General features: G+C 46.6%; 1 protein-coding gene across 2 annotated transcripts in view; it reads right to left on the bottom strand.

Moving 5' to 3' along the window:
- Nucleotides 1-27,382, bottom strand: part of LOC137653473 (early endosome antigen 1-like) — a 157,218-nt gene that overhangs the window by 93,607 nt on the left and 36,229 nt on the right. For both annotated transcript variants that reach the window (XM_068386901.1, XM_068386902.1), the window contains exons 3-4: nt 18,941-19,202; nt 838-1,001 (exon numbers count right to left, since the gene is read on the bottom strand). In XM_068386901.1, coding sequence (XP_068243002.1) covers nt 838-1,001; nt 18,941-19,202 — 426 coding nt within the window. The remainder of the gene's footprint in view (nt 1-837; nt 1,002-18,940; nt 19,203-27,382) is intronic.

Below are 27,382 nucleotides of genomic sequence, written 5' to 3'. Positions count from 1 at the left end.
TTTCACAAACAAAGCAAAAGAAGTGAAGACCTTATGAAGCTCACTAAAATCAATACAAGAAAGCTCATTAATAGCTTGAGTGGCATTATCATAATTATCCCCACTGTAAAACAACGTGCCTAATCTTCTTTGGATTTTCCCCTGATATAAAAGTTAATTTCATTTTATGTTTGGAACTCTTCAAGAGGAACTGTTAAGGAAATCACATTCCTCACAGAGATTATTTAAATTATAATCCTGCCCTCCCCCCAAAATGACACAAAGAGTATGAGGATCATGACTGCCAAGGAATAAATACCTTGAACAATCCTCACAGCCATTCATAGTAATTCCAGAAGGTACCTATCAATCTGTATGAAATAACTTTAAACCACAAAACAAAATAACCTAAAGCATGGGTTGAACAATGGTCTGAAGCAAGTTAAAGTGGCATGAGAACTAAAAAAGACAAAGGAACTACAGCATATCCACACTAAAATAATTGCTATCAACTGCTAGATTAACTCAATACTTCACTAGACAAGTAAACCTATTACAAGGAAAGAAAACGGGAACTTTTAAGTCTTAGGGTAGATATCGGCATTCAATCAGCTTCTAGAGAGAAGCGCTATAAATATCAGAGGAGGAGATTCCTAGAAATAATTATAGATTTTAAGTAATCATGCTTCAATCCAAATAAAATTAAAACTATTTCATGCTCAATACCGTACTGTATATGGAACGTATTGTACATTACATTCATAAGTATTATAATATACATAAAAGCAAAAAAAGTTATAACTAAATTGAAAGAAAAAGGTTATCTGAAAAACTAAGTAGTAACTCAAAACAACCTACCTTATGGACAAAACTACCCTCAGACTCGTCTTTCTTTTTAAAAGCTTCTTGTAGTCTTTCAACTTCTTTCTTCAATTCCTCTGAATACCATCGTTCCTCCCGAAGATTTGTTGACAATTCTGTCAACTCTTCCCTTAGAGCTTCAAGGCTATGTCCACTGGTATCTGAAAGTAAATCTACAACTGTTAGCCTTGGCAAAATTTAAGAGAGATTAACATATGGAAATAGTCTGCAGAGTACTTTGCATCAAGAACAGCAAAAGCTGAAACACTACTGTACCAGGAAAAGGCTCTACATGACACTTTAAAATATAGGGAAATTAGGACTTGCAAGACAATTTGAAGTAAAACTTATATGATATTGGATCTAAACAGAAGAAAATAACCACAGAAAAAAGTAATTAACAATCAAATTACCAAAAACATTTCAAAACACAAGGTGTAATGCAAAAGATATCTATCTTTCCTAATTTCTTATATCTAAGCAAAATTTTTAACATTTTCCTACTGATTCTAACACATTGTCTATTGATGTAGCCACCTTACACCAAGTAAAAGTGTGAAACTTGGGAATGTGTGAACATACTGAAATTCCAAATAATAACTATGGAAAGGATGACAAATCTTTTTTTTTATTTTATGACAATTTCTGTAACCTTTTTATTCCAATGAAATGCATACCAAAATATAAACCTCTGCATCATAATCAGGATAAACAGATGGGAACAACTTATCTGGCTCTTGAACAGACAATAATGAAAAGAAAATTTATACTTTAGAATACAGTCAGATCTTACCATTTGCAGATTCAATTATTTGCTCGGGGAAGGACGATATTAGTAAAGAAAATAAATTGTCTTTTCATGGATATTCTCACTCTATCAATCATTGCACTACGTGCCTGTCATACTCGGTGTACTTTCTTACATTCTTATTTTGCTTGCATACTCCACAGTGCAGCACCCAAGTGTTAATATTTCTCGTACTCACTGTTTCTTCACTCCAAGTGTTCAACTTTTCCATGACCCCTATGAGAGCATTAGCATCTGCCAAATCTAACTCCTCAGCACCAAAAGAATGTGATGACCTTAAGGCAAAAGGTGAGGTCCTTTATAAATGTAAGAAAGATAACAAATTTGTAAGAAATTTGTATTTTTCCTAGTATACAAACCTGGAGCTATTTATAGGGTATACTTTCGGCGCACCTGAAAGACAAGCCATGATAATTTTAGTGAGGGATAACTACCCCATCTGCTAGTTAGCGGGTGGGGGATGGGGTAGCCAGTCACACAAACTTCTCGGCTGAGTAACCACTTTGCTTTATGGCAGGACTTCTCGGGGGCAGGGCGGCGGGCCAATTTGTATAAATAGCTCTAGGCTTGTAAACTAGGAAAAATACAAAATACTTACAAATTTGTTATTTGTTCCCACGTAGATACAAACCATCCGCTATCTATAGGGTGACTTACACTTAGGAGGGAGGAAGTCCTCACCAACTGGCCTTGGTCATGACCCGGGGTCCTCCCTATTTCGATCTGTGATCGATAGTAGAAGAGACCCTACCCTCACTAAAATCAAGTGCCGATATGAGGTAATGCACTGATAGCGGCCTGCAGAAGCTTATGTGTGAGTGGAACTAACAGAGTGGCTTGTCTTTAACATAGGAACTCGAGTACGAAACCTATTGTTCTTAAAGACTTACCCAATACCCTCCCTCAAAGAGGTATTGGGGACGTAACAAAGAAATTCTTCTATACTTAAGAGGCACAAGGGAAATGGGTCTTACCTGCAGCTAGGTGAGGTCAGCTATGCTGAGGCTTGCGGAGCTGTTTTCCCCAGAGGGGAGAAGGTGAAAGGAAGAAAAGAGCCAGGCTTTCTTACTCATTCACCCCAGACTAATCTGGGTAGCCTCAGCCCTCAACCCTCTGCTACATGTCCATCAAGGAGCCTGAGGTGTTTAGACCATTTGTTGTGCGACCGCCACAGGACCGATGGAAAAGTTCTCCATGTTCTTGTGGATTACGTCTTTGCAGGTAGTAGCCCGTGAAGGTCGACTGACGCTTCCACATGCCCACTTAAAGTATCTGCGTCACAGAGTAGTTTCTTGAATGCCAGGGACGTAGCAACGCCACTGACGTTTCGAACTCTGGGTCTTAGGATGGAGGAGAGTCTAGGTTGAGAGTAACCTTAATTGCATTCCGATCCCAGAGGGGAAGGAAATCCTTGAGGTCCTCCTCTTGACCTTCCCCGTGCTGGTCAACAGTGCCGACACACAGGAGCGAGCTGGTATCGTTCTTTTAAGGTAACCCCACAGACTTCTCACTGGGTAAAACCCCAGTTGATGGGTTTTCGGTTACCGAACGAAGGCTATTCGAAATGGGCTGCACCTAGGGTACAGCACACTCGGATTTTGAGTCTTGGCAATCCACTCAGGGACGCCGCTGAGGATTACTTCTCCCCGTCTCCTAGGGTAAGAGACATCAGAAGATGGATCACACAACACACTAACTCTCTTGGTCAAAAGCCCAAGTGAGTAGAAAGGCCATCTTCCGTGTAAGGAAGCGATCTGCTGCCGGGCATAAGGTTCGTAGAGAGGGGCCTTCAGAGACTGAAGGTCCCGAACCGCGTTCCCAGGAGGAGGTTGAGATCCGACGGGGGACAAGTTATCTCACACTTGTATAAGTAAAGGCATCGATGGGAGAGAATCCCCTTCCACGACATCAGTCACAAAGGACAGAACACTTCGCTTGGAAGACCGACACTGAAAAGTGTCTGAGGTGCCTAGACATCTCTTCCATAACTTGTTGCGAAAGGCCTCTCTGAGAGGGGTGGTGTAGGATCATCCCAGGCGTGAAGTCGAAGCAAAGCTTAGGAAAGTGTTAGCATGTGGCTGCTTGAAGATCGTACCGTGGAGGAAGATCCCTCGGAACTCCGACAGGAGCTGTAGAAGGTCCGGGAACCATTCTGCGGGTTGCCAAAGCGAAGCTATTGGAACTCCACCAGGGGCTGCAAAGGTCTGGGAACCATTCTACGGGATGCCATAACGAAGCTATTGGAGTCATTGATAAGATCTTGCTTATCCTGACTTGGCTGAGGACTTTTTCACCAGACAGAATGGGGGGAAAGAAAAACAAGGCACACCTCTACGCCGTACCACCGATCTTGGAATACATCTTGTTTGAGGGCCTGGTGTTCCAAGACTGGGGAACCGTCGAGTGGGAGCCTGAAGATCAGGGCAGCTGCGAGCATAACCACAGTCGGGGACCTCACAAAGTTAAGACTTTGTTGGATACAAGATGATTCCAAGACACTAGGAGCCCATTATCTGGGTGGTTTTGCAAGCACATTCCTGTACCAGGAATGACGCGAGCAGATGGGGGCAACTAGTTGTCCTCTGTCTATCTGAAGCTTTGTACTGCTAGATGGTTCCCTAAGAGAGGTGAATGCTGGTACCTTTCTGAATCGGGCCAATGGACGAGGTTGGAATGGTGCGGCATATGGTGCCCCCGGCCCCCCTTCTCTTTTGATGCATTAAAGAGAGCATCAGATCCAGAGGGAAAACGAGAAGACAGGCCTCTTTGCAGATGCTCTCGTCTGCCACCCATCATCCGCTGATTGTCCAGCAGTGAGGGGGGGGAGTGCATAGCAATAAACACATTTCGAGATGATGTCGAGACGTGAAACTAATTGCACGTTCTTGCAACGAAGGGGAACAGCCTGTTCTCCCTCCAACTGCCACTAATCCAATGTGGTTGACCGAATAAGACCGATACCAAATGGTAAACCAGTTAATCAGAACAGCTTATGTTATAGTAGCGAATCTTCATAGAGATCGCTTTCCGGACAAGAGACTGTACGGCAATCACCGAACGCATCCAACCAAACACAAGAGGGGATTGAGACGTATCTTCAATCTATTGTTGGGTGGGTAAAGAGCATATATAAGTCCACTATGGAATAGTAACACCGAACTGTGAGCATGACAAGCATACATGCGTAGTTCGACTTTAAAGTCGTGTCCGGAATTCAGTTGGAGAACATTGTAAACGTTCGTAACGGAGGTTTCTCCTTCTTAGGAAAAAAAAACGTTTGTACTTCTCCATCTCCAATCGGTAAACTAGCATTTACATAAAATGTGCCCTACTATGGAACAGATATGCTTATGAGAAGTTTCCAGCCAAAGCCTTTGTAGGAGACTATGACTTCCGATCGGGGGAAAGGAAAAAATGCCTATAAGGAAGAAAAACGTAAATGCCGTATGTCTGGTTACAGGAAAGTAGCCAAGTAATGTACTGAATAACCTGGTTTCAGTAAGGGATATAAATATACAACTTCATAGAACGGAGTTCTAATTGCAAGATGTATATAGCCCTTACTGGCAGGAAGATCGCTTGCACGCATATATGCACTTGTCCATTTGCGCTAGCGCATGCGTATCCTCTGCCTCCAAGAAACGTTTGCAACGAATCCGGTTGCAAGAATAATGTATGTGCGACGAATTGCAACATTATTGCCCAAAGAATTTTGATCGTTAACTAACTGTAATATTTTCTTGAATGAGAGCAAACATGTTCTCAAACAAAATATACAGTTATAGAGGCGATCATTTCCCTTTTGGTTTACCCCTCCTCTTTATGTGAGGGGCTAGCCAGTGTTCATTACACAGAAACGGATGTCTGGTTACCTGTGGGCGGGGTTTGAAACGTTCGTAAACAATGAAAAGTTGCCCACGCTGTTGCTATCGTTCTTTTAACGTCAGCTAACAATGTTCCTTCGGGACTAATTGTTCGAAACAATAACCCTGTAAGGATAGAATAAAAAGTCTCGGAAGCCTATCGTGTAAAAACGCAAGTCGTTATACCCGGGGTACAATGACGGGGGAGGCTGCCTCCATCAAACGGTAGGACGGAGTTTAAGACAATAACCTCGGGGTTTTGTCTTGGCTAGAGCGCATGCTCCGGGACGGCTTACGGCCTTCATGAAGTTTTAACAACACCCATTGAAGTTCTGTAAAAACTTCCCAAGAACGAGTCTCTCGAAAAGGGTTAAATCTCGTATGTGGGGGTTTGCTTCAAGAAAGCCAGACATAATTGCCATCGACCGCTTACCCAAGGGGTTGCCATCGAACGCTTTCTCGCTAGTGAGAAAACTACCGTCTAAATACGGCAAGGCCTGCCAGGGGAAATGAACTAGAATGTAAAGAATTTTTCATTCCCTGCTCATTTCCGTCTGCTTACCAAACCACTCGAAGTGGGAAGGTGGAGGGAAGATGACGGTGGTTCGTTCGAAAACAAAAGGATCAGTGCTGGCGAAACCAGACTAGCTGATATAGTTATAAGCTGGGAGTGTAGAGTGACGTATCAAGTCACACCTTTGGAAGACCCATCCCGTAGGGGGAGGAGGGAGGGGGGAGAGATCGACCATAGAGTTTTCAGAAAACTCTGGATCGCGGAAACCGAGAGATTCGGATGAGAACCTAGGGGTTCAGAATCTATTTGTGAATTCCTTTCTCACGACCTTAAGGGATGTTGTGCCGAGAACCCGCAGGAACTCTGACGCCGATTCCTGATGGAATTTTCAGGAATCGTGTTACGTGACCAGGACCCAAAAGAACTGTGTCATAGTTACCTGTAGAGATTCGGAAACCCCTAGGCAGCAGGCATCCCTCTGTCATAAGAGTAAAACTCTTGATGACGATGGGTGCGCACGAACATTTCACGGGATGAGAGTTCGAAAACTCTGTCATGAGAGTAAAACTCTTGTGCACTCATGAACATTTCACACAATGAGAGTTTGAAAAACTCTGTCATAAGAGTTGATCGCGCACTTCAACTGATTTAAATGATGACAAATTTTACTCTTGAAAAGTTAAGATTGATTCACGGTATATTCATCAACATGTCAAGCCCAGTAATACAAATCATTAACAACAGAAATATTTTTACATCATCGTTTTCCTTTAAGGCATCGGACCTTTATTATGAGAGCGCTACTGCATTTCGTATGAGACCGACTACAGTTGCCAAAAAGCATCTGTTGATGTCAGTTCCTAAAGGGGCGATTCTCGGTACGCAGGTTTTCCCTCTCTCTCTCAAAAATGAAAGGATCTTTCAGATAAGAAAGTGAAGGGCCTAACTCTTATTCCTACCAGCAGTGCATGCACTCGTTCTAGTGAGAAAATAAGCACAAGTACCAGTGTAGTATCTCACCTCATGATACATTCTGGCTAATGTAGAAAATAAAGTTTCTATCCTTACTAGACGCGAATGTGCGTTCTTAGACGAATGTAGAAGTGACAGTGAGCTGACAAAGGATCACACACTGTATAGGAGAGTGCTCTAAAGTGTGGGTGAACATGTGAAGGCACACAGATCATCTTCTATGCTTCCTTCTGTAGGAGCATTCGGGCGCACATGAGGGAACTCATGGTACTTGCAAAAGAGCGTATTCAAGCACAGGTAAGCATGATCTTCGTAGCACGCAAAATGGAATGCACAAAGTGTGTGTAAGGGAAAAGGAGCGTGTGCATGCACAGGTAACACAGTCTCCCACAGGGAGAAAAATGGTAATAGTATTGTGACTGTAACTCCTACTGATTCATATTTAGGACTTAGTCCACAAAGGAGAGGAAAGTCCTGTCCCTTCCACCACAACCAGCAGTGAGTGATAGATGAAGGAGCACTCTCAAGCACACTCTTGTGTTATCTCTTCATCTTCAAAAAAGGGAGAACTACTGTAAGGGAGACTCCTGTGGCCCCACTATCTCTCCCATGGGGAGAGAAACAGTAGCAGTTACATACTATATACACAATTCATATCCATCGGTCTCCCAGATTATTGTCAAAAAAAGGAAAAAAACAGCAGATTCCTTCCATCCTGTACAGCAGCGTGAAGAAACGAAGTTGTGTAGCTTTCAGTGGACATCAACGACACTACGAGGAGAGATCCTAGGAACTCTATATAGAAGAACACCACTATGTGATACGTCTCTAGCGCCATCCGAACACAGAAAGATGCGGATGATATGGAGGAGGGTGGTGCCCCTCCCCTTCAAATCAGCAATACGAACACTTCTTTCCCCTTGCAGAAACACAAATGCTGTCACAAAGGAACCAGAAAGTGCATTAAGTATCAGCAGTTACACAAACAAGCAGTCGAATACAGTTGGGAAATCTGTAAATTCTGTGTCGTTCATATCCCTTGTACAAAACACACTGCTAACATTTATCTTAAAGAAAATACAAAGGATTAAAACAGACAGTTGAAGGAGCTAGGAGTACATCTGTACCCTCCAGTGGCTGAAAAAGTGGGTTCCCACCACCTGCCAGTAACTACAGACACCTCATTTAAATCTTAACAGAAGAATTCCGGCTACAATGGAATCATGCTCCTATTAAAGGATAAAGGTTTGTATTCATGTAGGAACAAAACAAGTTTTTCATACAAAATCAATAATTATTGTAAGACACCAAGCTAGCTACACTGGAATAATGTAGTATAAATACAGTAATCAAAATATCTTTGTAGCATCTCCTCTGGTATCAGCTACTGTATATTGCTTTTTGTCTTATCCTTTTATCCCTTCCATTAAGTATCTTCACATCTTGCTACTTTATTTTAGTTTACATTAACAAATTTTTCCAAAAATTCTTTTAATCAGCCTATTTCAATTAATCATTAATATTACATTCATTAAAACCCATAACCATGAATCACTGGGTAATAATGACCAAGATAATCAAATTCAAAGTTTGTATAATTGATAATTAACACTGAAATACCAGGCCACTGGGCTAATGTGTGTAGCGAAACATGTTCTGCTTGCCAGAACATAGGAGCAATGTGATCATGTTTAATTACGAACGAACGAGTAAACGGCAAAGCAAAACCCAATGAATCATTAGCTCAATTAAGTAAGAAGGTATTTGTAATACAATGAACACTATTAAGAATGACTCCATAGAAAACAAGATAGAAAGTCACGTTTTCTGTGTTCGGAAGTGCTGGCAATCGAAAGCTCCTGTGTTTCCTTACTACTACACAGTTTTGACTACAGTGACTTTTTTATTACGATGACTGGTTTATTACGAGATGACTGGTGGAAATAAAGTTTAAAAAAGTTAATTTAAATGTCATACAACTAGACTAGTACACGGTATATTTCATGGTGTTTCGAACGTACAGTAATTGATAACGATAGCTAGTGCAAAATCATAGGTTTTCAGTTAAGAAAAAACCCAAAAACTGGTTTTTGCCAGAAATCATTATAAAAAAAACTTCAAAACACCTATAATAATTACACCATATTTCCATTTTTTAAAGCCATAAAAGATATTGTTTTAATATGACAAATTCGAAGATAATTTTTATTTTTCCTAACCATACAAACCTTAGCTATTTACAGAGGGTTTACCTTTTAGCCCAGCTGAAATGACGAGCCAATAGTTTTAACGAGGGTTAATTACCCCCGCGCTAGTTAGTGGGGGATGGGGAAGGGTAGCTTGCTACCCCTCCCCCCTCCACACACCGGTGACTTGCTTCACTTCACTTAGAGGTAGGACTTGACTTGGGGGTCAGGGATGGCGGGCACATATGTGTAAATAGCTAAGGTTTGTATGGTTAGGAAAAATACAAATTATCTTCGAATTTGTCATTTGTTCCGTAACCGAAATACAAACCACGCTATTTACAGAGGGTGACTTACCCCTTAGGAAGGGTTGAAAGTCCCCAGCCTTACTGACTTCGGCTTGCCCGGGGGCTCGATCCCTCAGTGAGCAGCACTAGAGAGAGGGAGCCCCTGTACCTCACAAGTTCCTAGCATCGCTAGGAACGAGTGGCCTACATAAGCAGTGTGAGGAGGAGAGTGTGACTTGTCCTATGAAGTTGACCTTGAGACCTTCAGATAGGAATTCTAGGATAGGACGTTCCCCATACCACCTCGTCAGGGTATGGGAGACGCAACAGTATTAAGCTTAATACTAGGAGCACAAAGAAGCATGGGTTACCTGCAGAGGTCGAGGTCAGCTATGCGAGGACCAGGATGCTGCTTCCCCAAGAGAAGGGAGAATGAAGAAAGAAGTAAGGGTCAGACATACTCTTTCATTCACGCAGACTAAGACCGGGTAACAACGCCCTCAACCTACTGCTACTTGTCCAAAAAGGAGCCTGAGGTTAGACCAGCTGTTGTGCAGCCACCACAGGGCCGATAAAAAACGTATCGAGGCTCCTGAGGGTCACGTCTTGCAGGTAGTGGGCTGTGAAGGTCGTTTGACGCTTCCAGACCCCAGCTTGAAGTACCTGCGTCACAGAGAAGTTTCTCTTGAAGGCCAGGGATGTAGCAATACCCCTGACATCGTGGGCCCGAGGGCGACGTGACGGAGGAGGGTCAGGATTCAGGGCATGGTGGATAACCCTTCGAATCCAAGCTGAGATGGTGCTCCTGGTGACCCTCCTCTTTGTCCTGCCTGTGTTCACAAACAAAGCTCGCACATGAGGACGGACTGCAGCCGTTCTCTTCAAGTAGTGCCTCAGACACCTCACTGGACATAGTAGCAGCTGGTCTGGGTCGTTTGTTACAGAACGGAGACTCGCGATCCTGAAAGAGTCGAACCGAGGATCCGGCACCCCAGGATTCTGAGTCTTGGCCACAAACTCAGGGACGAACCTGAACGTTACCTCCCCCCATCCCCTTGAATGGGCGATGTCGTACGAGAGACCATGAAGTTCACTAACTCGCTTGGCCGAAGCCAAGGCGAGTAGGAAAGCCGTCTTCCAAGACAGGTGGCGATCGGAGGCCTGGCGTAATGGCTCGAAGGGAGGTCTCTTAAGAGACCTGAGGACTCGAACCACGTTCCAAGGAGGGGGTCTCACTTTCGACTGGGGGCAGGTAAGCTCATAGCTACGTATGAGTAAAGAGAGTTCTAGCGATGAAGAAATATCCACGCCCTTCAATCTGAAGGCCAAGCTTAAGGCTGAGCGATAGCCTTTCACTGCCGAGACAGAAAGGCACATTTCTTCTCGCAGATACACGAGGAAGTCCGCTATTGCTGGAATAGTGGCATCGAGTGGAGAGATACCCCTTCCACGACACCAACCACAAAAGACTCTCCACTTTGCTTGGTAGACTCCCTCAGAGGACCTTCGCAGGTGCCGAGACACTCTCTCCGCAACCTGTTGCGAAAAGCCTCTCTCCGCGAGGAGACGCTGGATAGTCTCCAGGCGTGAAGCCGAAGCGAGGCTACGGCCCTGTGAGGGACGCCGGAGTGGGGTTGTCTGAGAAGCTCGTGTCGTGGAGGAAGCTCCCTTGGGAGTTCCGTCAGGAGTTGCAGAAGGTCCGGAAACCATTCCGCGTGATGCCATAGCGGAGCTACCAGAGTCATGGAGCAGTTGACCGATAGTCTGGTCCTGTTGAGCACCCTTCTCATCAGACAGAATGGTGGGAAGGCGTACACGTCGATGTTGTCCCACCGTTGCTGGAAAGCATCTTGCCAGAGTGCCTTGGGGTCCGGGACTGGTGAGCAGTACAGGGGCAGCTTGAAGTTCAAGGCTGTCGCGAACAAGTCCACAGTCGGGGAACCCCACAAAGTCAGGACTTTGTTGGCTATCTGAGGATCCAAAGACCACTCGGTACTCACTATCTGCGAAGCCCTGCTCAGACTGTCGGCGAGCACATTCCTCTTGCCAGGAATGAAGCGAGCTGATAGTGTTATCGAGTGGGTTTCGGTCCACCTCAGAGTCTCTACTGCAAGATGGGATAGCTGTTGCGAAAAAGTGCCTCCCTCTTGTTGATATAAGCCACTACCGTGGTGTTGTCGCTCATCACCACCACGGAGTGACCCGCCAGGGACCGTTGGAACTGCTGAAGAGCCAGAAAGACGGCCTTCAATTCTAGCAGGTTGATGTGTAGGCACTTTTCTGATTCTGACCAAAGGCCTGAGGCCCTCTGGTTCAGAACGTGCGCCCCCCACCCTTCTTTTGACGCGTCCGAAAACAGAGTCAATTCCGGGGGGAGGACGAGAAGACTCACTCCCTTCCGCAGGTTCTCGTCGGCCAGCCACCACCGCAAGTCCGTCTGTTCCAGAGACCCCATTGGGATCCGAATGCCCGGGGAATCGGATCCTTGATTCCACCAGGACTTGAGCCGCCATTGAAGGGATCTCATCCTGAGGCGGCTGTTTGGAACCAGACGGGCCAGGGAGGATAGGTGGCCTAAGAGACGCAACAACGATTGGGCAGGGAGTTCTTTTCACCTGAGGAAGGGTTCCGCCACCCTCCTCAGCCTTGCTATCCGGTCGTCTGATGGAAAGGCTTTGTGGAGATTGGTGTCTATTAGCATGCCTAGATAAACCAGTCGTTGGGACGGCTGCAGAGAGGACTTCTCGAGGTTTACCACGATCCCCAGATCCTGGCAAAGATCCAGAAGCCTGTCTCGGTGCCGAAGAAGGGTCGACTCCGAGTCTGCTAGGATCAGCCAATCGTCCAGGTAACGAAGGAGACGAATGCCGTTCCTGTGAGCCCAAGATGAAATCAGGGTGAACACTCTGGTGAACACCTGAGGAGCTGTGGAGAGACCGAAACACAGCACCTTGAACTGGTAGATCTTGTTGTCTAGGCAGAATCTCAGGTACTTCCTGGAAGACGGATGGATTGGGATCTGGAAGTACGCGTCCTTTAGATCCAGTGTACACATGAAGTCTTGTGGTCTCACCGCAAGTCTGACCGTGTCTGCTGTCTCCATGCTGAACCGGGTTTGTTTGACAAACCTGTTCAGAGCTGAGAGATCGATGACGGGTCTCCAGCCTCCAGTAGCCTTCTCTACAAGAAAGAGTCGACTGAAGAAGCCTGGGGAGCCGTCCACGACCTCCTGGAGAGCACCCTTCTCGAGCATGGTCTCGACTTCGGCCTGAAGGGCCAGCCCCTTTGCCGATCCCGTGGCACAGGAGCTCAACGACACTGGATTCGCTGTCAGGGGAGGTTGAGATGTTGTGAACGGGACGCGATAACCTTGGCCGATCACAGAGACCGTCCAAGCATCGGCCCCGTGTTGCTGCCACCTGCGGACGCAACGCTGAAGGCATCCCCCCACAGGTGGAAATGCAGGGGGACTGCCATCCCTAGGGCTTGCGGCCACGGCCGCCACCCCTAGGAGTCTTGCCTCCCCTGGAGGACTTACCGCCCCTCTTGACCTTGGCTGGAAAGGGCTGGGGCTTAGACACCACTTTCTTAGCTGCCGGTGCCTGTTTGGGAGCCTTACGAGGCTGTTGCTGCTGTTGTGGCGGGGCTGGAGGCTTATAGGGCCGAGTTGTAAGGGCCCTGTGGAGGAGGGAGTCCGTGCTGGATTTCCTCCACCTCTCAGCCGTTCGCTCCATGTCTTGAGGCTCAAACAGGCTCTCCCCCAGAAGGAAAGCATGTCGGAGCCTACACACATCTACGGCGGGGATCTTCGGATGGAATCTCTCGGACACAGCATCGCAACGCTTCAACACCGAGTTGGCCCACAGGGTGGTAACCTGGTGCGCTAAAAACTCGATGGAGCGGGTGCCCGAGAGCAAGAAGGTCTCTAGGGCCTTCCTATTGGTCTCCTTGGACAAGTCCTCCGATCGCAATAGGATGCCCAGAGATCCTAGCCAGAAGTCCAGCCACGAAGTGGCCTGCATGGCACACTTAGCGACCTTCTCGTGGTTAAGGATCTCTGCCGCCGAGAACGACACCTGCCGGGCAGAGAGTTTCTCAAGGGGTACTCCCTTCGCCAGCTCCTCCACAGAGTGATGGAGAGGAAGAGCGAGGTTGTGCTCACCCAGGATCTCGAAATACCTCCTCTGCTGGAGGTGAGGAGGAGGGATGAGCTTGTTCCCGGCAGTGGAACGACTGGAGGAGGCAAGAAGTGCAAGCTGAGCGTTGGCCCTAGCCCTGGCACTCTTCAGTCCCCGAGACCAGGGCAGAGCTGCACTGGTCTTAGGGGCCTTCCGAACGTCAAACACTTCATCCAGAATCGTGTCTTTGCCTTCACGGGGGGCGATGACTGGATCCGTAAGCCTGTTAAGTTGCCTTATCAGGCTTAGGACCTGCCAGAAGGCATGTTCGGATTCTTGCTGTTCTCCTCCCTGCGGGCTGGCAGCTAAGTCTCCTGCCCCAGGAATCTCTTCCTGGGGTGATACGTGGACATTCCCCTGGGTAGTCGTGGGTTCCTGACGAATCCTTGCAGAGGATTTAGGGACGGTCTTGGAATCCTTGGATTCCCTCCTGGGAGGGATACAGGATCCCAACAACGAGGTTCGAGGGGCCCCTTCCTTACGAGACGATTCTCCTGCCTGAAGCGAAGTCTCCCCCCCTGGTGCTGAGGGGAAGACTACCGCCCCACTGGACTCACCCGAGGACAGAAAGGCCTCGTCCAGGGGAGAAGGAGAGAGTACTCGTGCAGGAGAAGGGACCTTCGCGACCGACCTCTTGGGAACCAACTTCGCCCTGGGGGAAGTCACCACGAAGTCCACTCCTCTCTTTCTCTTCAGCGTAGGAGAGACAGCCGTTGGTTTGTTACCCTGGCCGGCGAGTGCTGGTTCCATAACCCTCACTAACGCCCGTGCCAGAGGACCAAACCAAGTCTGCTGCTCCAAGGACACAGAGTCCGAAATCCTCGCTAAAGGGAAAGGGATCGGGCGATCCTTTGGAGTGGACACGACGGTACCTGCCTGAAAAGAAGGTGGGGAAGAATGCTGTACTAACCTCTCCTCGTCCTGCACTACCAACCTGTGTTTGGATGGAGGTGATCCCGAGTGCCGTCTAGGCGTACGCGTTCCTGCTGCTACCACCGGCTGCGGAATTCGCCGCGAACGATGGTCGCGCGAGGGCGAATGGTCGCGCGAAGGCGAATGGTCGCGCGGGAGCGCAGGCGAGCGATCGCGCGGGCGCGCAGGTGGATGATCGTGCGGGCGCACAGGCGAGCGGTCGCGCGGGCGTGCAGGCGCGCAGGCGAGTGGTCGCGCGGGCGTGCAGGCGAGCGGTCGCGCAGGCGAGTGAGCGCGAGGGTGGGCAGGTAAACGAACGCGTGTCCGAGGCGACGAACGCAAGCGTTGGCGCGACGGCGAGGGAACGCGCTGCCGCGTGGGTGAGGAAGATCGCTGACGATGTAGATCCACAGGCGATCGATGACGAGCTGGTGAGTGCAGTCGTTCAAGTTGGCGATGGCGCGATGTGGCATGTCGACGCACTGGCGTGCGATGGTGAGCAGCATGCGCAGGTGAATGACCGCGTAATGGTAAGCGATGGCGAGCAGCATGCGCAGGTGAATGATCGCGTGATGGGGTGCGATGGTGATCAGCATCCGCAGGAGGGCGATCGTGCAGGGGCGAGCGATGGCGAGCAGCATGCCCAGGAGGGCGATCGTGCAGGGGCGAGCGATGGCGATCAGCATGCGTAGGTGGCCGATCGCGTGAGTGGGTGCGATGGTGATCAGCATCCGCAGGAGGGCGATCGTGCAGGGGCGAGCGATGGCGAGCAGCATGCGCAGGAGGGCGATCGTGCAATGGCGAGCGATGGCGAGCAGCATGCGCAGGCGGGCAATCGCGCGATGGCGAGCTAGAAGCTGGCGAACCATGTTCCTTCAGGAGCGTTGGAGAACGTTGGCGCGCTAGCTGTCGCTGTTGAATAGGCAATACTAAGATCGCCTGTGCGCGCTGGCAAGCAGGTGAACGCTGGCGAAGAGGTAATCGCTGGCGCGTAGGTGATCGCTGGCGAGCTGGAGATCGCTGGCGAGCAGAAGGTCGACGCGTGTCATGTGAAAGGACAGGTGGCGCGGCGCGTTCACGAGCAGGAACTGGGAGATCGCTGGCGCGTTGGCGAACATGTGTTTTTGACACACTCGCAGCACGATGTTGCGTAGCCACAGGACCAGGCAGATGGTGAGCAGGGAGTTCAGCAGGAACTAAAGAGTGGTCAGAGACCGCAGGGCGATGGTCCTCAAATGAGCGCTGACGCTCGGAAGAGAGCTGACGAGCAGGAGAGCGCTGGCGAGGGGGGCGAACATCAGGAGAGAGCCGACGAGCAGGTGAGCGTCGGCGAGCAGGAGAGTCTTGGTGAGCAGGAGATCGTCGACGAGCAGGAGAGCGCTGAAGATCAGGAGAGCGCTGGCGAGCAGGAGAGCGCTTGTGCGCTAGCACTGCTCGCGTAAGGGAAGGATCCCTTAGCCCCGAAGGGACCGTTGCCCGTCGGGTGACGAGTTCTCCAGAAGGCGAAGATCTGGCAGGAGATGGTGAGCGGTCTGCAGAGAGGTTCAAGGAGGGCGGAGTTGTAGGTTGAGGCTGACGAGGAGAGTCCCCCCTGGAGGATGAAGACCCAAAAAGGCGCCTCTTAGTCCCCCTGTAAGGGGAAGGGAGGCCCTTGTGGCGTAGCGGACGGTGAGCCTTACGGCGGAGGCGGCCTCGGGGAAGATCGTCGGGACCATCGGTCCTCCGAAGGGGAGTCTCCGTTAAAGCACTTCCCTCAGAAGGAAGCTGAGCAGCAGCCGAGACCGAAGGACTCACTTCCCCCTTCGAAGGATGTACGGAAGGAGGAGGAGAGCCTTTAGCACCATCACCCGCAACAGCACCTGCGGCGGAAGGCCCAGCCACGTCGGAGGCCTCTGTCACCACGACGTCGACAATAGACAGAAGGTCTACCTCTGCTACCACCGGCGACTGCTTAACAGCGGCCCCCAACGAGACAAGGTCAATAAGAGCGACCCTGGAGGGCAAGCCCTTAAGCCCCAGGGACGACCAAATCTGTAAAAGATCATCACTGGATAAGGCATTATCAATAACCTCCCCCGGAGGAGGAGGGGGAACCGCCTCGCTATGGGAGGCGACGCCCTCTCTCCCCACCGAAGGTCGGGAAACAGAACAAGGGCCTGTGCTCCCACTCGGCCGACTCTCCTTAGGAGGCGGACGAGGGGGAGCTTCGGAGGAGGTTGGAGCGGCGGAAGAAGAGTCCCGAGAACCTTCCTCCTTCAAGGCTAACCCCGGAGGAGAACGGTCTCTCTTGGACTTCTTCTTACGCCGACGGCCAAACCTCTCCCACTGGGAGGCAGACCACTCCCTGCACTCACGGCACATGTTCTCCTGGTCACACCGTCGGCCCCGACATTGAGGGCAGAGGGTGTGCGGATCCGTATTTACGTCCGACATGAAAGTCCCACAAGGACGACCGGCAACTCCAGGGCATGTACGCATTGTAAAGAAATAACTGAAGGTCAACTTCCAACCAACACACACGCTGAAAAGAAAAAGCAGAAAATTAAAGGCTGTCACGAGGGCGATGAGCAGACACGTCTGATCACCGCCGAGCCAAAAGTGAAGAGAAGCAAGTCACCGGTGTGTGGAGGGGGGAGGGGTAGCAAGCTACCCTTCCCCATCCCCCGCTAACTAGCGCGGGGGTAATTAACCCTCGTTAAAACTATTGGCTCGTCATTTCAGCTGCGCTAAAAGGTAAACCCTCTGTAAATAGCGTGGTTTGTATTTCGGTTACGGAACAAATAAAAATTTAACGGCTACTTTTCTATTCAAAACTATCTTGCAATATTTTCCATCTGCCCAATCATTCAGGTGAGCCCTATTAAATATCACAAATTTTAATCATTTGTATTTTTCATAACTATACAATCCGAGTCCTTTTAAATAGTTTCTGCTGACCTAGCAGGGAGAAGGAAACGCATCCTGGGGAATGTGAAGGACAAGGGGAGATTGAGCCGACCTCCAGCATGGTTGACTCCCCAACCCCAAGTTCTCAACTTAAAGTTAGCAGAGAGGACAAGGTGGATAGTAAACCTTAAAAGGACTCAGGTTTGTATAGCTAGGAAAAAAACAAATAGGAGACTCACAGCAAGGATGGGATAACCCTACTATAGTACTTCTAGACCCGAAGGGGACCAAAGGCTTAGCCAATTCTCCCGGTGTCTGTTCTTGGTCCACAGAAAGCGAGATACATATCTACCAACCAGGCCATTCAGGAACAGGCCAAACCTCCCATGGGTTAAACTAGACAGAATACATTATTCCAAAGTTCCGAAGTAATAGGTCTACGTACCTAACACCCGAGGTGTAGACCGAGTACAGAACCAACTCCACATCCTGGAATTCACCTGTTAGATTTGCCTTCTCCAAGTGGCGGAACGTTCTTGAAGAACAGTAGGAGGGGAAGAAAGAGCAGAGAAGAGAAATACTTGTTCAAAAAAACATAACCCCCATAATGGGTTCGCAACGATCCGAACCAACGCTAAATTACTTGGCCGGCAAAAATTTGGCCTAAGGAGAAAATGTTCAATGTCTTTTGGGTAACCTCACCTAGGTAGAGAGTAGAGAAGGTGGATTGACACTTCCATACTCCTGCCTTCAACACCTGCCATATCAAGGCATTCTTTTTGAGGAACAAGGACATTCCCACCCAACGTATTTCGTGAGCTTTAATACTGGGTGGATTTGAGACTCGACTTACTTTGTAAGACCTTCTTATGACTTCGCGTAGCCAAAATACGATGATATTCCAACTTATTTTTTTCTCATATGGCTACGAACAGGTTCTTCATGGATGGTTTGCACTGTACTGTTCATTTTGGGTATCTCCTGATGGCCCTCCCAGGGCACAATAAGACGCCTTCCGGGAAATTGGGAACAGAAATGCTAAAGCCAGTAAGAAAACCGCTTTGAGAGTTAGGTCTCTGACCGATGCTTCCCTGAAGAGTTAAAAGGGGGGTTTCCTGAGGAATGAAAGGGTCTTCCTGAAGTGCCATTCTGGTACTTGCACCTGTCTAGGAGGGCAAGATTGCTCGAAACTCCGTATGAGCATAGACATCACTCTGAAGGCTCCCAGCTCAATACCCTAAGCTGGAAGACCTGATAGGACCTGACCTGATAGAATTGGTAATAGGACTTGTAAAATTATGTTTGTAATCTACGTATGTATGATTAAATGATATCAATTCTCTACACATTACCAAAATTTGCTTTACCCTAATGAATGGATGGCATTTAAAGATAAAAAAGCTTTTTTAAAGAATGACCAAAGGTTTTGTCTATGTTCAAATCTATTTGGTCCCTTTCATTAAATTAAAAAAAAAAGAATAAAGATGTCCTCACCTTTCATCCCATGAATGGTGCTATAATGTTGTTCCAATTCTTGCTGAGTATTAAGACGAGCTTTGCATACTGGACACAAATAATTAGCAGCAGGTTCAATATGAGCCTCTTCGTAGTGAAGTTGTAGTAATTCTGGAGTGGTGAAACTCATGTAACATGTCGGACACAAAAAGCCTTCCACTGCCTCGCCTTGAGCACTATTTATGCCATCAACTACTTGACCTGGTAACTGTGGGCCTGCCTCCCTCACCTGGGCACTCACCTAATTAGTGGTAGAAAAAATATACAAATAAAGAAAAATTCAAAATTAATAAAAAGAATTTAACATAAGATAAAAAGAACTATAAATCAACTTTATCCAAACTTTATACAATATGCACATTCTAAATACAACTCATGTTTACTGATTAATTTATTATTGTATCCACTTCATAAAGCACACAGAAGATGACCAACTAGTGAAGAAATCAGAGGTAATACCCAAATATTACATCAAGCACCAGATTAATGTTTCCTCTCATCCATGAAGTCTCCTCGTTCAAAAGCATAATGAATGAAATCCTACTCCTCCCCACCCTAATGACTAGAATGGAGAAGTTAAAAAAACAAGAAGCCAGCAATTCAGCATAAAAATTATTACTGTAATGAAAGCCCTAACCAGACTTCAACTACAGACCAAACAACATGGAAAGAACACTAAAAATAGTAGAAATTAGAGAAAGTACTGTAAACAAGACACCAGGTTGAATACCAAGAGTACAACCTGTCAGACATATAACCACTTTCAATTCACACATTGAAATTTACTCTCCAGTCAAGAAGGACTAAGCTTCATTATTTGGTGCGATTTGATAAAGGAAGGAGCTAGTAAAAACTTCTGAAATATGTTGTGCCTTTAAAGGATATTATTGCAATTGTGACTGTTTAATGTCGTGTAAGTTTATTTTGTCAACATGCCTTTCTGGAATATATGTGTGTTTGAGCATGTACTGTCACTCATGATCTCATTTTCAAGTTTATTAAGTGAATTCTTAGAAGAGGAGAAACTCTTAGTAAGTTAAGTAAAAATACATATGAAGAAGGACTTTTAACATATTAAAACAGATTACCATAAAGAACCATTTCAGCTAAAACTCATAATTTTGTATGTCTAATACAGAAAGACATGAAATTAAATGGTAAATAGAATATCCATACAGAAGAACATTGATGTGTGTGTACTGTTCATCCTCAGCCAACACACACAAAGTGATGGCCAAAACCAGAAGGTGATGAAGAGTTCAGGGGCCACCAGTTGAGATCATTCTGCATCTACTGATCCACAAAGACTGGATGTGAGGGAGGATCCCAAGCAGCTAAAAAGTGCCGCTTCAGACAACGTTAAGAGTGGCCTCTATGGAGAATATTGTGAAGCACAAACTTCTCAGGAGGCAAAAGATAGCCAAGGAGGACTTGCCATTGCCAATAGTGGCAGTACCTGTTCAGAAAAACTTGTGTTCCCTACTTCAGCTTGATGAGGCTGGAGTTTGAAGGAAAGACTCTCACCAAATTTAGAAAAGGTGAAAATTTATACTCTATTCACAAAAAATGGAAAAGTCTACTACCAACTTATGATTAACTACTGTACCAATTTAAGAAATTAAAACAATTACTTTTACCAAAGAGGAATTCAAACTATTCTATGTTAGTGGTTCCTCTCCTTTAGCCTTACACAATCTCCAAAAACTGCACAAATAAAATGTACCAATAAGACCCATATTAAAAGTATATAGGACTGCAAAATTTATACTCCATTGACATTTCTAGCTCCTCTCATTACAAAACAATATACGTACAATGAAAAATTCATTCAAATTTAGGGACATTGACCTTTCCAAAAAAGTTAGCAAGTTTTAATACTACTTTCTTATATACAAGTTGAGTTGAATATAACTCATACTTCAGTTTATATGAACCTTTCTCTCTAGTTTTGTATGCTTTTCTTTTTTCAGTACTCCTACTGGCAAGTAATTCACCGATTCTCTTTTACAGAAGGGAGAGACATTTATAAACATTCCTACAGAGGAGATACTGAACATAACCAAATCCAACAAAAGAGCAATGGTAAAAGTAAAACATTTAAGTGAAGTCATTCAAAACCCTACTTAAACTCTATAAAGAGGAGAGTAGGTTTTATTTTAACAAACAATGCTAGTTCCAATTTGAAGGTTTTACTATGTGATCTTCCTCATCTGTTTCCATTGTCAATAAAATGTTATTTTGATAATAAAATAAATTTTTGAATATACTTACCCGGTGATTATATAGCTGCAACTCTGTTGCCCGACAGACAACTCTACGGTAAAAACTCGCCAGCGATCGCTACACAGGTTGCGGGTGCGCCCAACAGCGCCATCTGTCGTCCAGATACCCAGTACTCAATGTAAACAAAGACTCAATTTTCTCCTCGTCCCACTGCGTCTCTATTGGGGAGGAAGGGAGGGTCCTTTAATTCATAATCACCGGGTAAGTATATTCAAAAATTTATTTTATTATCAAAATAACATTTTTCAATATTTAACTTAGCCGGTGATTATATAGCTGATTCACACCCAGGGGGGTGGGTAGAGACCAGCAATATATGTTCACACTTTTATGAGCTAAGAGTTTTTATTTCATTTTAGAAGTTATCAAAATAACAAAAACAAAATAAATAGGTACCTGGTAAGGAAGTCGACTTGAACAATTACTCTGCCTTTTAAGTACGTCTTCCTTACGGAGCCTCGCGATCCTCTTAGGATGCTGATCGACCCCTAAGATCTGAAGTATCAAGGGTTGCAACCCATACAACAGGACCTCATCAAAACCCCTCTTCTAGGCGCTCTCAAGAAATGACTTTGACCACCCGCCAAATCAACCAGGATGCGAAAGGCTTCTTAGCCTTCCGGACAACCCAAAAAACAACAATAAAAACATTTCAAGAGAAAGATTAAAAGGGTATGGAATTAGGGAATTGTAGTGGTTGAGCCCTCACCCACTACTGCACTCGCTGCTACGAATGGTCCCAGTGTGTAGCAGTTCTTGTAAAGAGACTGGACATCTTTCAAGTAAAATGACGCGAACACTGACTTGCTTCTCCAATAGGTTGCGTCCATTATACTTTGCAGAGATATATTTTGCTTAAAGGCCACGGAAGTTGTTACAGCTCTAACTTCGTGCGTCTTCACCTTAAGCAAAGTTCGGTCTTCCTCACTCAGATGTGAATGAGCTTCTCGTATTAACAATCTGATAAAGTCTGACCAAGCATTCTTTGACAAAGGCAAGGATGGTTTCTTAACTGAACACCATAAAGCTTCAGATTGGCCTTGTAAAGGTTTAGTACGCTTTAAATAGAACTTAAGAGCTCTAACAGGGCATAAGACTCTTTCTAGTTCATTGCCTACGATCTCCGATAAGCTGGGGATATCGAAAGATTTAGGCCAAGGCCGAGAAGGCAGCTCATTTTTGGCTAGAAAACCAAGTTGTAGCGAACAAGTGGCTTTTTCTGACGAAAATCCTATGTTCTTGCTGAAGGCATGAATCTCACTGACTCTTTTAGCCGAGGCTAAGCATACCAGGAAAAGAGTCTTAAGAGTGAGATCTTTCAGGGAGGCTGATTGTAACGGCTCCAACCTGTCTGACATGAAGAATCTTAGTACCACGTCTAAATTCCATCCAGGGGTAGCCAAACGACGCTCCTTGGAGGTCTCAAAAGACTTAAGGAGGTCTTGCAGATCTTTATGTTTGGAAAGATCTAAGCCTCTATGCCGGAAGACCGATGCCAACATGCTTCTGTAGCCCTTGATAGTGGGAGCTAAAAGGGATCGTCCTTTTCTCAGGTATAAGAGAAAAACAGCTATTTGAGCTACAGAGGTACTGGTCGAGGATACAGAAACTGACTTGCACCAGTCTCGGAAGACTTCCCACTTCGATTGGTAGACTCTAATGGAAGAAGCTCTCCTTGCTCTAGCAATCGCACTGGCTGCTTCCTTCGAAAAGCCTCTAGCTCTCGAGAGTCTTTCGATAGTCTGAAGGCAGTCAGACGAAGAGCGTGGAGGCTTTGGAGTACCTTCTTTACGTGTGGCTGACGTAGAAGGTCTGCCCTTAGAGGAAGACTACTGGGAACGTCTACTAACCATCGAAGTATCTCGGTGAACCATTCTCTCGCGGGCCAGAGGGAAGCAACTAACATCAACCTTGTCCCTTCGTGAGAGGCGAACTTCTGCAGTACCTTGTTGACAATCTTGAACGGTGGGAATGCGTAGAGATCCAGATGTGACCAATCTAGGAGGAAAGCATCTATATGTATTGCTGCTGGGTCCGGGACTGGAGAGCAATAGATTGGAAGCCTCTTGGTCAGCGAGGTTGCAAAGAGATCTATGGATGGTTTTACCCCAAGTGGCCCAAAGTCTCTTGCACACATCCTTGTGGAGGGTCCATTCGGTTGGAATTACTTGCCCTTTCCGACTGAGACAATCTGCTATGACGTTCAAGTCGCCTTGGATGAACCTCGTTACTAGGGAGATGTCTTGACCTTTTGACCAGATGAGCAGGTCCCTTGCGATCTCGTACAACGTCAGTGAGTAGGTACCTCCTTGTTTGGAGATGTACGCCAAGGCCGTGGTGATGTCCGAGTTAACTTCCACCACTTTGCCTCGAAGGAGAGACTTGAAGCTTTTCAAGGCCAGATGTACTGCCAACAGCTACTTGCAGTTGATATGCATGCTCCTCTGACTCGAGTTCCACAGTCCTGAGCATTCCCGACCGTCTAGTGTCGCGCCCCAGCCCCACGTCCGATGCGTCCGAGAAGAGAACGTGGTTGGGAGACTGAACAGCCAGGGGAAGACCCTCTCTTAGGTTGATATTGTCCTTCCACCAAGTCAGACAAGACTTTATCTTTTCGGAAACAGGGATCGAGACCGCTTCTAGCGTCTTGTCCTTTTTCCAGTGAAAAGCTAGATGGTATTTAAGAGGACGGAGGTGTAGTCTTCCTAGTGACACAAATTGTTCCACGGATGACAGCGTCCCTACCAGACTCATCCACAGCCTGACTGAGCAGCGTTCCTTCTTCAGCATCTTCTGGATGGATAGCAGGGCTTGATCTATTCTGGGGGCTGATCGTCTTGTTGTTCAGCAACGTCCTCATCAGAGGGTTCCTCATCCGAAAACTGATGAGGAAACGGCAACGGAGTGGGCAACGTCTGGCTCGCTGAGTCCGGTCGCACTGGTGGATGCGTGACGGAGCCGGACGCAACATCATGGAACTGCTGCACAGTCTGTGAACTGTCAACAACCATGGGTGCGCGAGGAAGCACAGCGTCAACCCGAGACTGTCTAGACCGTCTGGGTTGTGCAGTCAACACCCTACCGGGTTGCTGAGGTTGACGCACTGCGTCAAAACAAGTCACCTCTGCTGGTTGTTGAACGTCCTGAACGTCAACAACCACCTCCGAGCGTCGCTTAACGTCAACGTGCGGCTGGCAACCCACACTGGGTCGCATCGGTGGAGGAACCACCTCAACTGGCAGACGCGAGTAGGTTACCTCAGCGTCAACAGGGCGCACAACCGACCGGTTGGAAGGTTGTTGGCCAGAAGGTTCGGTAGCAACCTTCTCCGCATTAAAGTCCTCTATCAAGGACGCAAGCTTGGACTGCATGTCTTGCAGCAAAGCCCATTTAGGGTCTACGGGAGCAGGTGTGGCAACAGACGGGGTTAGCGACTGAGGCGGTACTGCTTACCATCCCTGAAAGCCTTGTTATGCATGACATAATTGTACAGCAAAACATCAAAGGCTCGAAAACAGCTGTGAAGTTGACCTGTAAACAACTTGGAGCGTCTCCTGGCCAGGCGCCAGGGAGAGTCTACGAGGATTGAGAAGTCTATCTGGGCAGAGGCATGAACTCCCAAGCCGAGAACTTCTCTCGTGTCATATCAGACTCTCGCTCTATAAACAGTTTAAAAGAAGGGAAAGCAAAGGCTGTATCCCCCAAACTCCTCCTGGTGAAAAACCAGTCGCCTAGCCAACGTAAAGCTCTCTAGGAGAGCGAGAGAGCACTAGCTTAAAAACAACGGCTTCGAAGTAGCTAGGCCTAGTGTAAGCTCTGACGTTTAGGCGAACGAGGAGCAGCAGTTTCAAAAAGATCCGGACAAAGATCCTTAAAAAAATCATCATGATTTAATTAAAGTCCATAGGAGGCTAAGCAGCTTTAGGCTCCTCTCCATCTGACAGAGTCCTCAAGGGAATATCAGTAGGAGGGGGAACAGCAACTTCCTCATCTACAGGAACCTTGTCCGATAAAAGCTGAGTCTCAAGCAAGGGAGAGACCTACCGTGGTGGCAATGCTTTACAAGCAGAGTCCACACTCACTGGTGCATTAGTAGCGGACCAGAACGCAACGTCATGTAACTGCTTGACAGTCTGTGAACTGTCAACAACTGAACTGTCAACCACAACAGGTGCGTGAGGACGCACAGCGTCCACTCGAGACTGCTTTGACTGCCTAGACTGAGCAGTCAAAACAACTCTAGAATGCGGAGGTTGACGCACAGCGTCAAAACAAGTCAACTCCGATTGTTAGTGAACGTCTTGAACGTCAACAGGAGCATCAGCAAGTGGCCTAACGTCCAAATGCGGCTGAAAAACCACACGAGACCGCATCGAGTGTGGTTCTAAACAACCTGACTGACGTGACTAAGCTACGCCAACATCAACAGTAAGCACAAAGGAACGTTAGGTTGGCTGAAAGCCAGGATATCGATGAGATAAACGGCTAGACTCAACGGACTAATCGGCAGAATAGTCTTCCATAAGGGAGGCAAGCATATACTGCATGTCTTGCCATACAACCCATTAAGGATCAACGGAAATGGTTGTGGTAAGAGACGAGGGTAACGTCTGTGACCGCAGCACTTTGCCAACAAAAAAAGACTCTCGGAGTCTGTGTTACGCTTTTGTTAGGCGGCGAGCAGTTATCCGATGACTGCATAGGGTCAGAGCTGTCCTAATGGTTGTAACCAGGATGCTGGACCTGTCCTGAAAGGACTGACTTTCGCTTAAGGGCTTCGAAACCTTGTGACAGGTTTCTTATGCGAAAAGCCTTTGGATGACGAGGAGAAACAACGTCTCTCTCGTCTTATGGTAGGGGAGATCTTGGTAAGATACACCCGATACCATAGAGGGAAAACGTCTGTTCGTTGATCAAGGCCTCTCGAACCCATAAGTCGTTTGACATTACTTCTCCCCTGGGCTTGGGAGCATGCAAGAGGTCCCGGACTAGGTGAACGACAGGCACGAACAGACGAACCCTCGGACGCAACACTGTAACACTTTGCGCATATCACTTTATCACTTCGATTTTCTGTTTTGCACTTATTTCACTGAAATCGAAACTTTTACTGATTTCTACCTGAAACACGCAATTCTACCCTTCATTAAAAGGTAGTAATTGCGAAATCAGTCGTATAATGCAAGCTCATTAATACCAGCAAAAAACAGAAAACATATTTTAAGATAAAAAAAAAATCAGTGGCTGGGAAAGAGACTAAACACTAGTTCATATAACTACGTTTTCAATCTCTCACCGCACATAGCCTGGGGACGAAAATAAAAAACTAAAAACGTTTTATCCTTCCTCCCCGTACAGCGACTAGGGACGAGAGTAACTCGAGAACAACGTTACCCGCTAGAACGGAACGTTTTCTCTCCTCTCTCTCCCTCCGTCTCTATCTCTCTCTCTCTTTCTCTCTCGATTTCGCAACTAAGAGAAGAGCCCAATTATATTTCGTCAAAAAAAACATGTTATTTGACTAAAGGAAAAAACTGAAAGGTTTTTCAAATAAAAAGTTCCTTTAAAATAGAATTTAAAACATTTAAGCTAAGAAAGAATGAACAAAACGTCAGAATCGATTTACTCTTACTGCAAAGTGAAACCGTGATACTGTACACTCTCTCTCTATCGTAACGATAGAGCGCATGTTGAACGTCCTGAACGTCAACAACTGCGTAGCATAAATAAACTAAACGTTAGTTCATCTTTGAAAACAGTACGAAGACTATCAAAGAAATTCTTTCATAAAATATTACATTTAAAAAGTTTTAAATCCTTAGCTCTTTAAAAGCTAATTACGATATAAAGGGCTCAACGTTGATTAACTTCGGTTTCCAAGTTAGGACCGCCTACTCTCAGGAAAGGTCTATATAAACAAAACATTAAAATTATTTTTATATGTTTATAATAAATGGAAAGTTAATCGAAGAGGCCTAATAAAGGCGGAGAGATATAAAATATATAGAGGAAAATCTATAACGTGATAAGATAATTACTAAAAGCCTAAACACACTTCCGTCTAAGGGAAGGGTCGGCCATTTAAAAGTGAAAGAAAGTCCATACTCTCTTTGTCACCATAATTAAATCTATCCAAAA

The sequence above is a fragment of the Palaemon carinicauda genome, chromosome 14, assembly GCF_036898095.1.
Source record: "Palaemon carinicauda isolate YSFRI2023 chromosome 14, ASM3689809v2, whole genome shotgun sequence".
Lineage (NCBI taxonomy): Eukaryota > Metazoa > Arthropoda > Malacostraca > Decapoda > Palaemonidae > Palaemon > Palaemon carinicauda.
The sequence above is the reverse complement of the archived record's forward strand: the minus strand, read 5'-3'. Positions and strand labels throughout refer to the sequence as shown.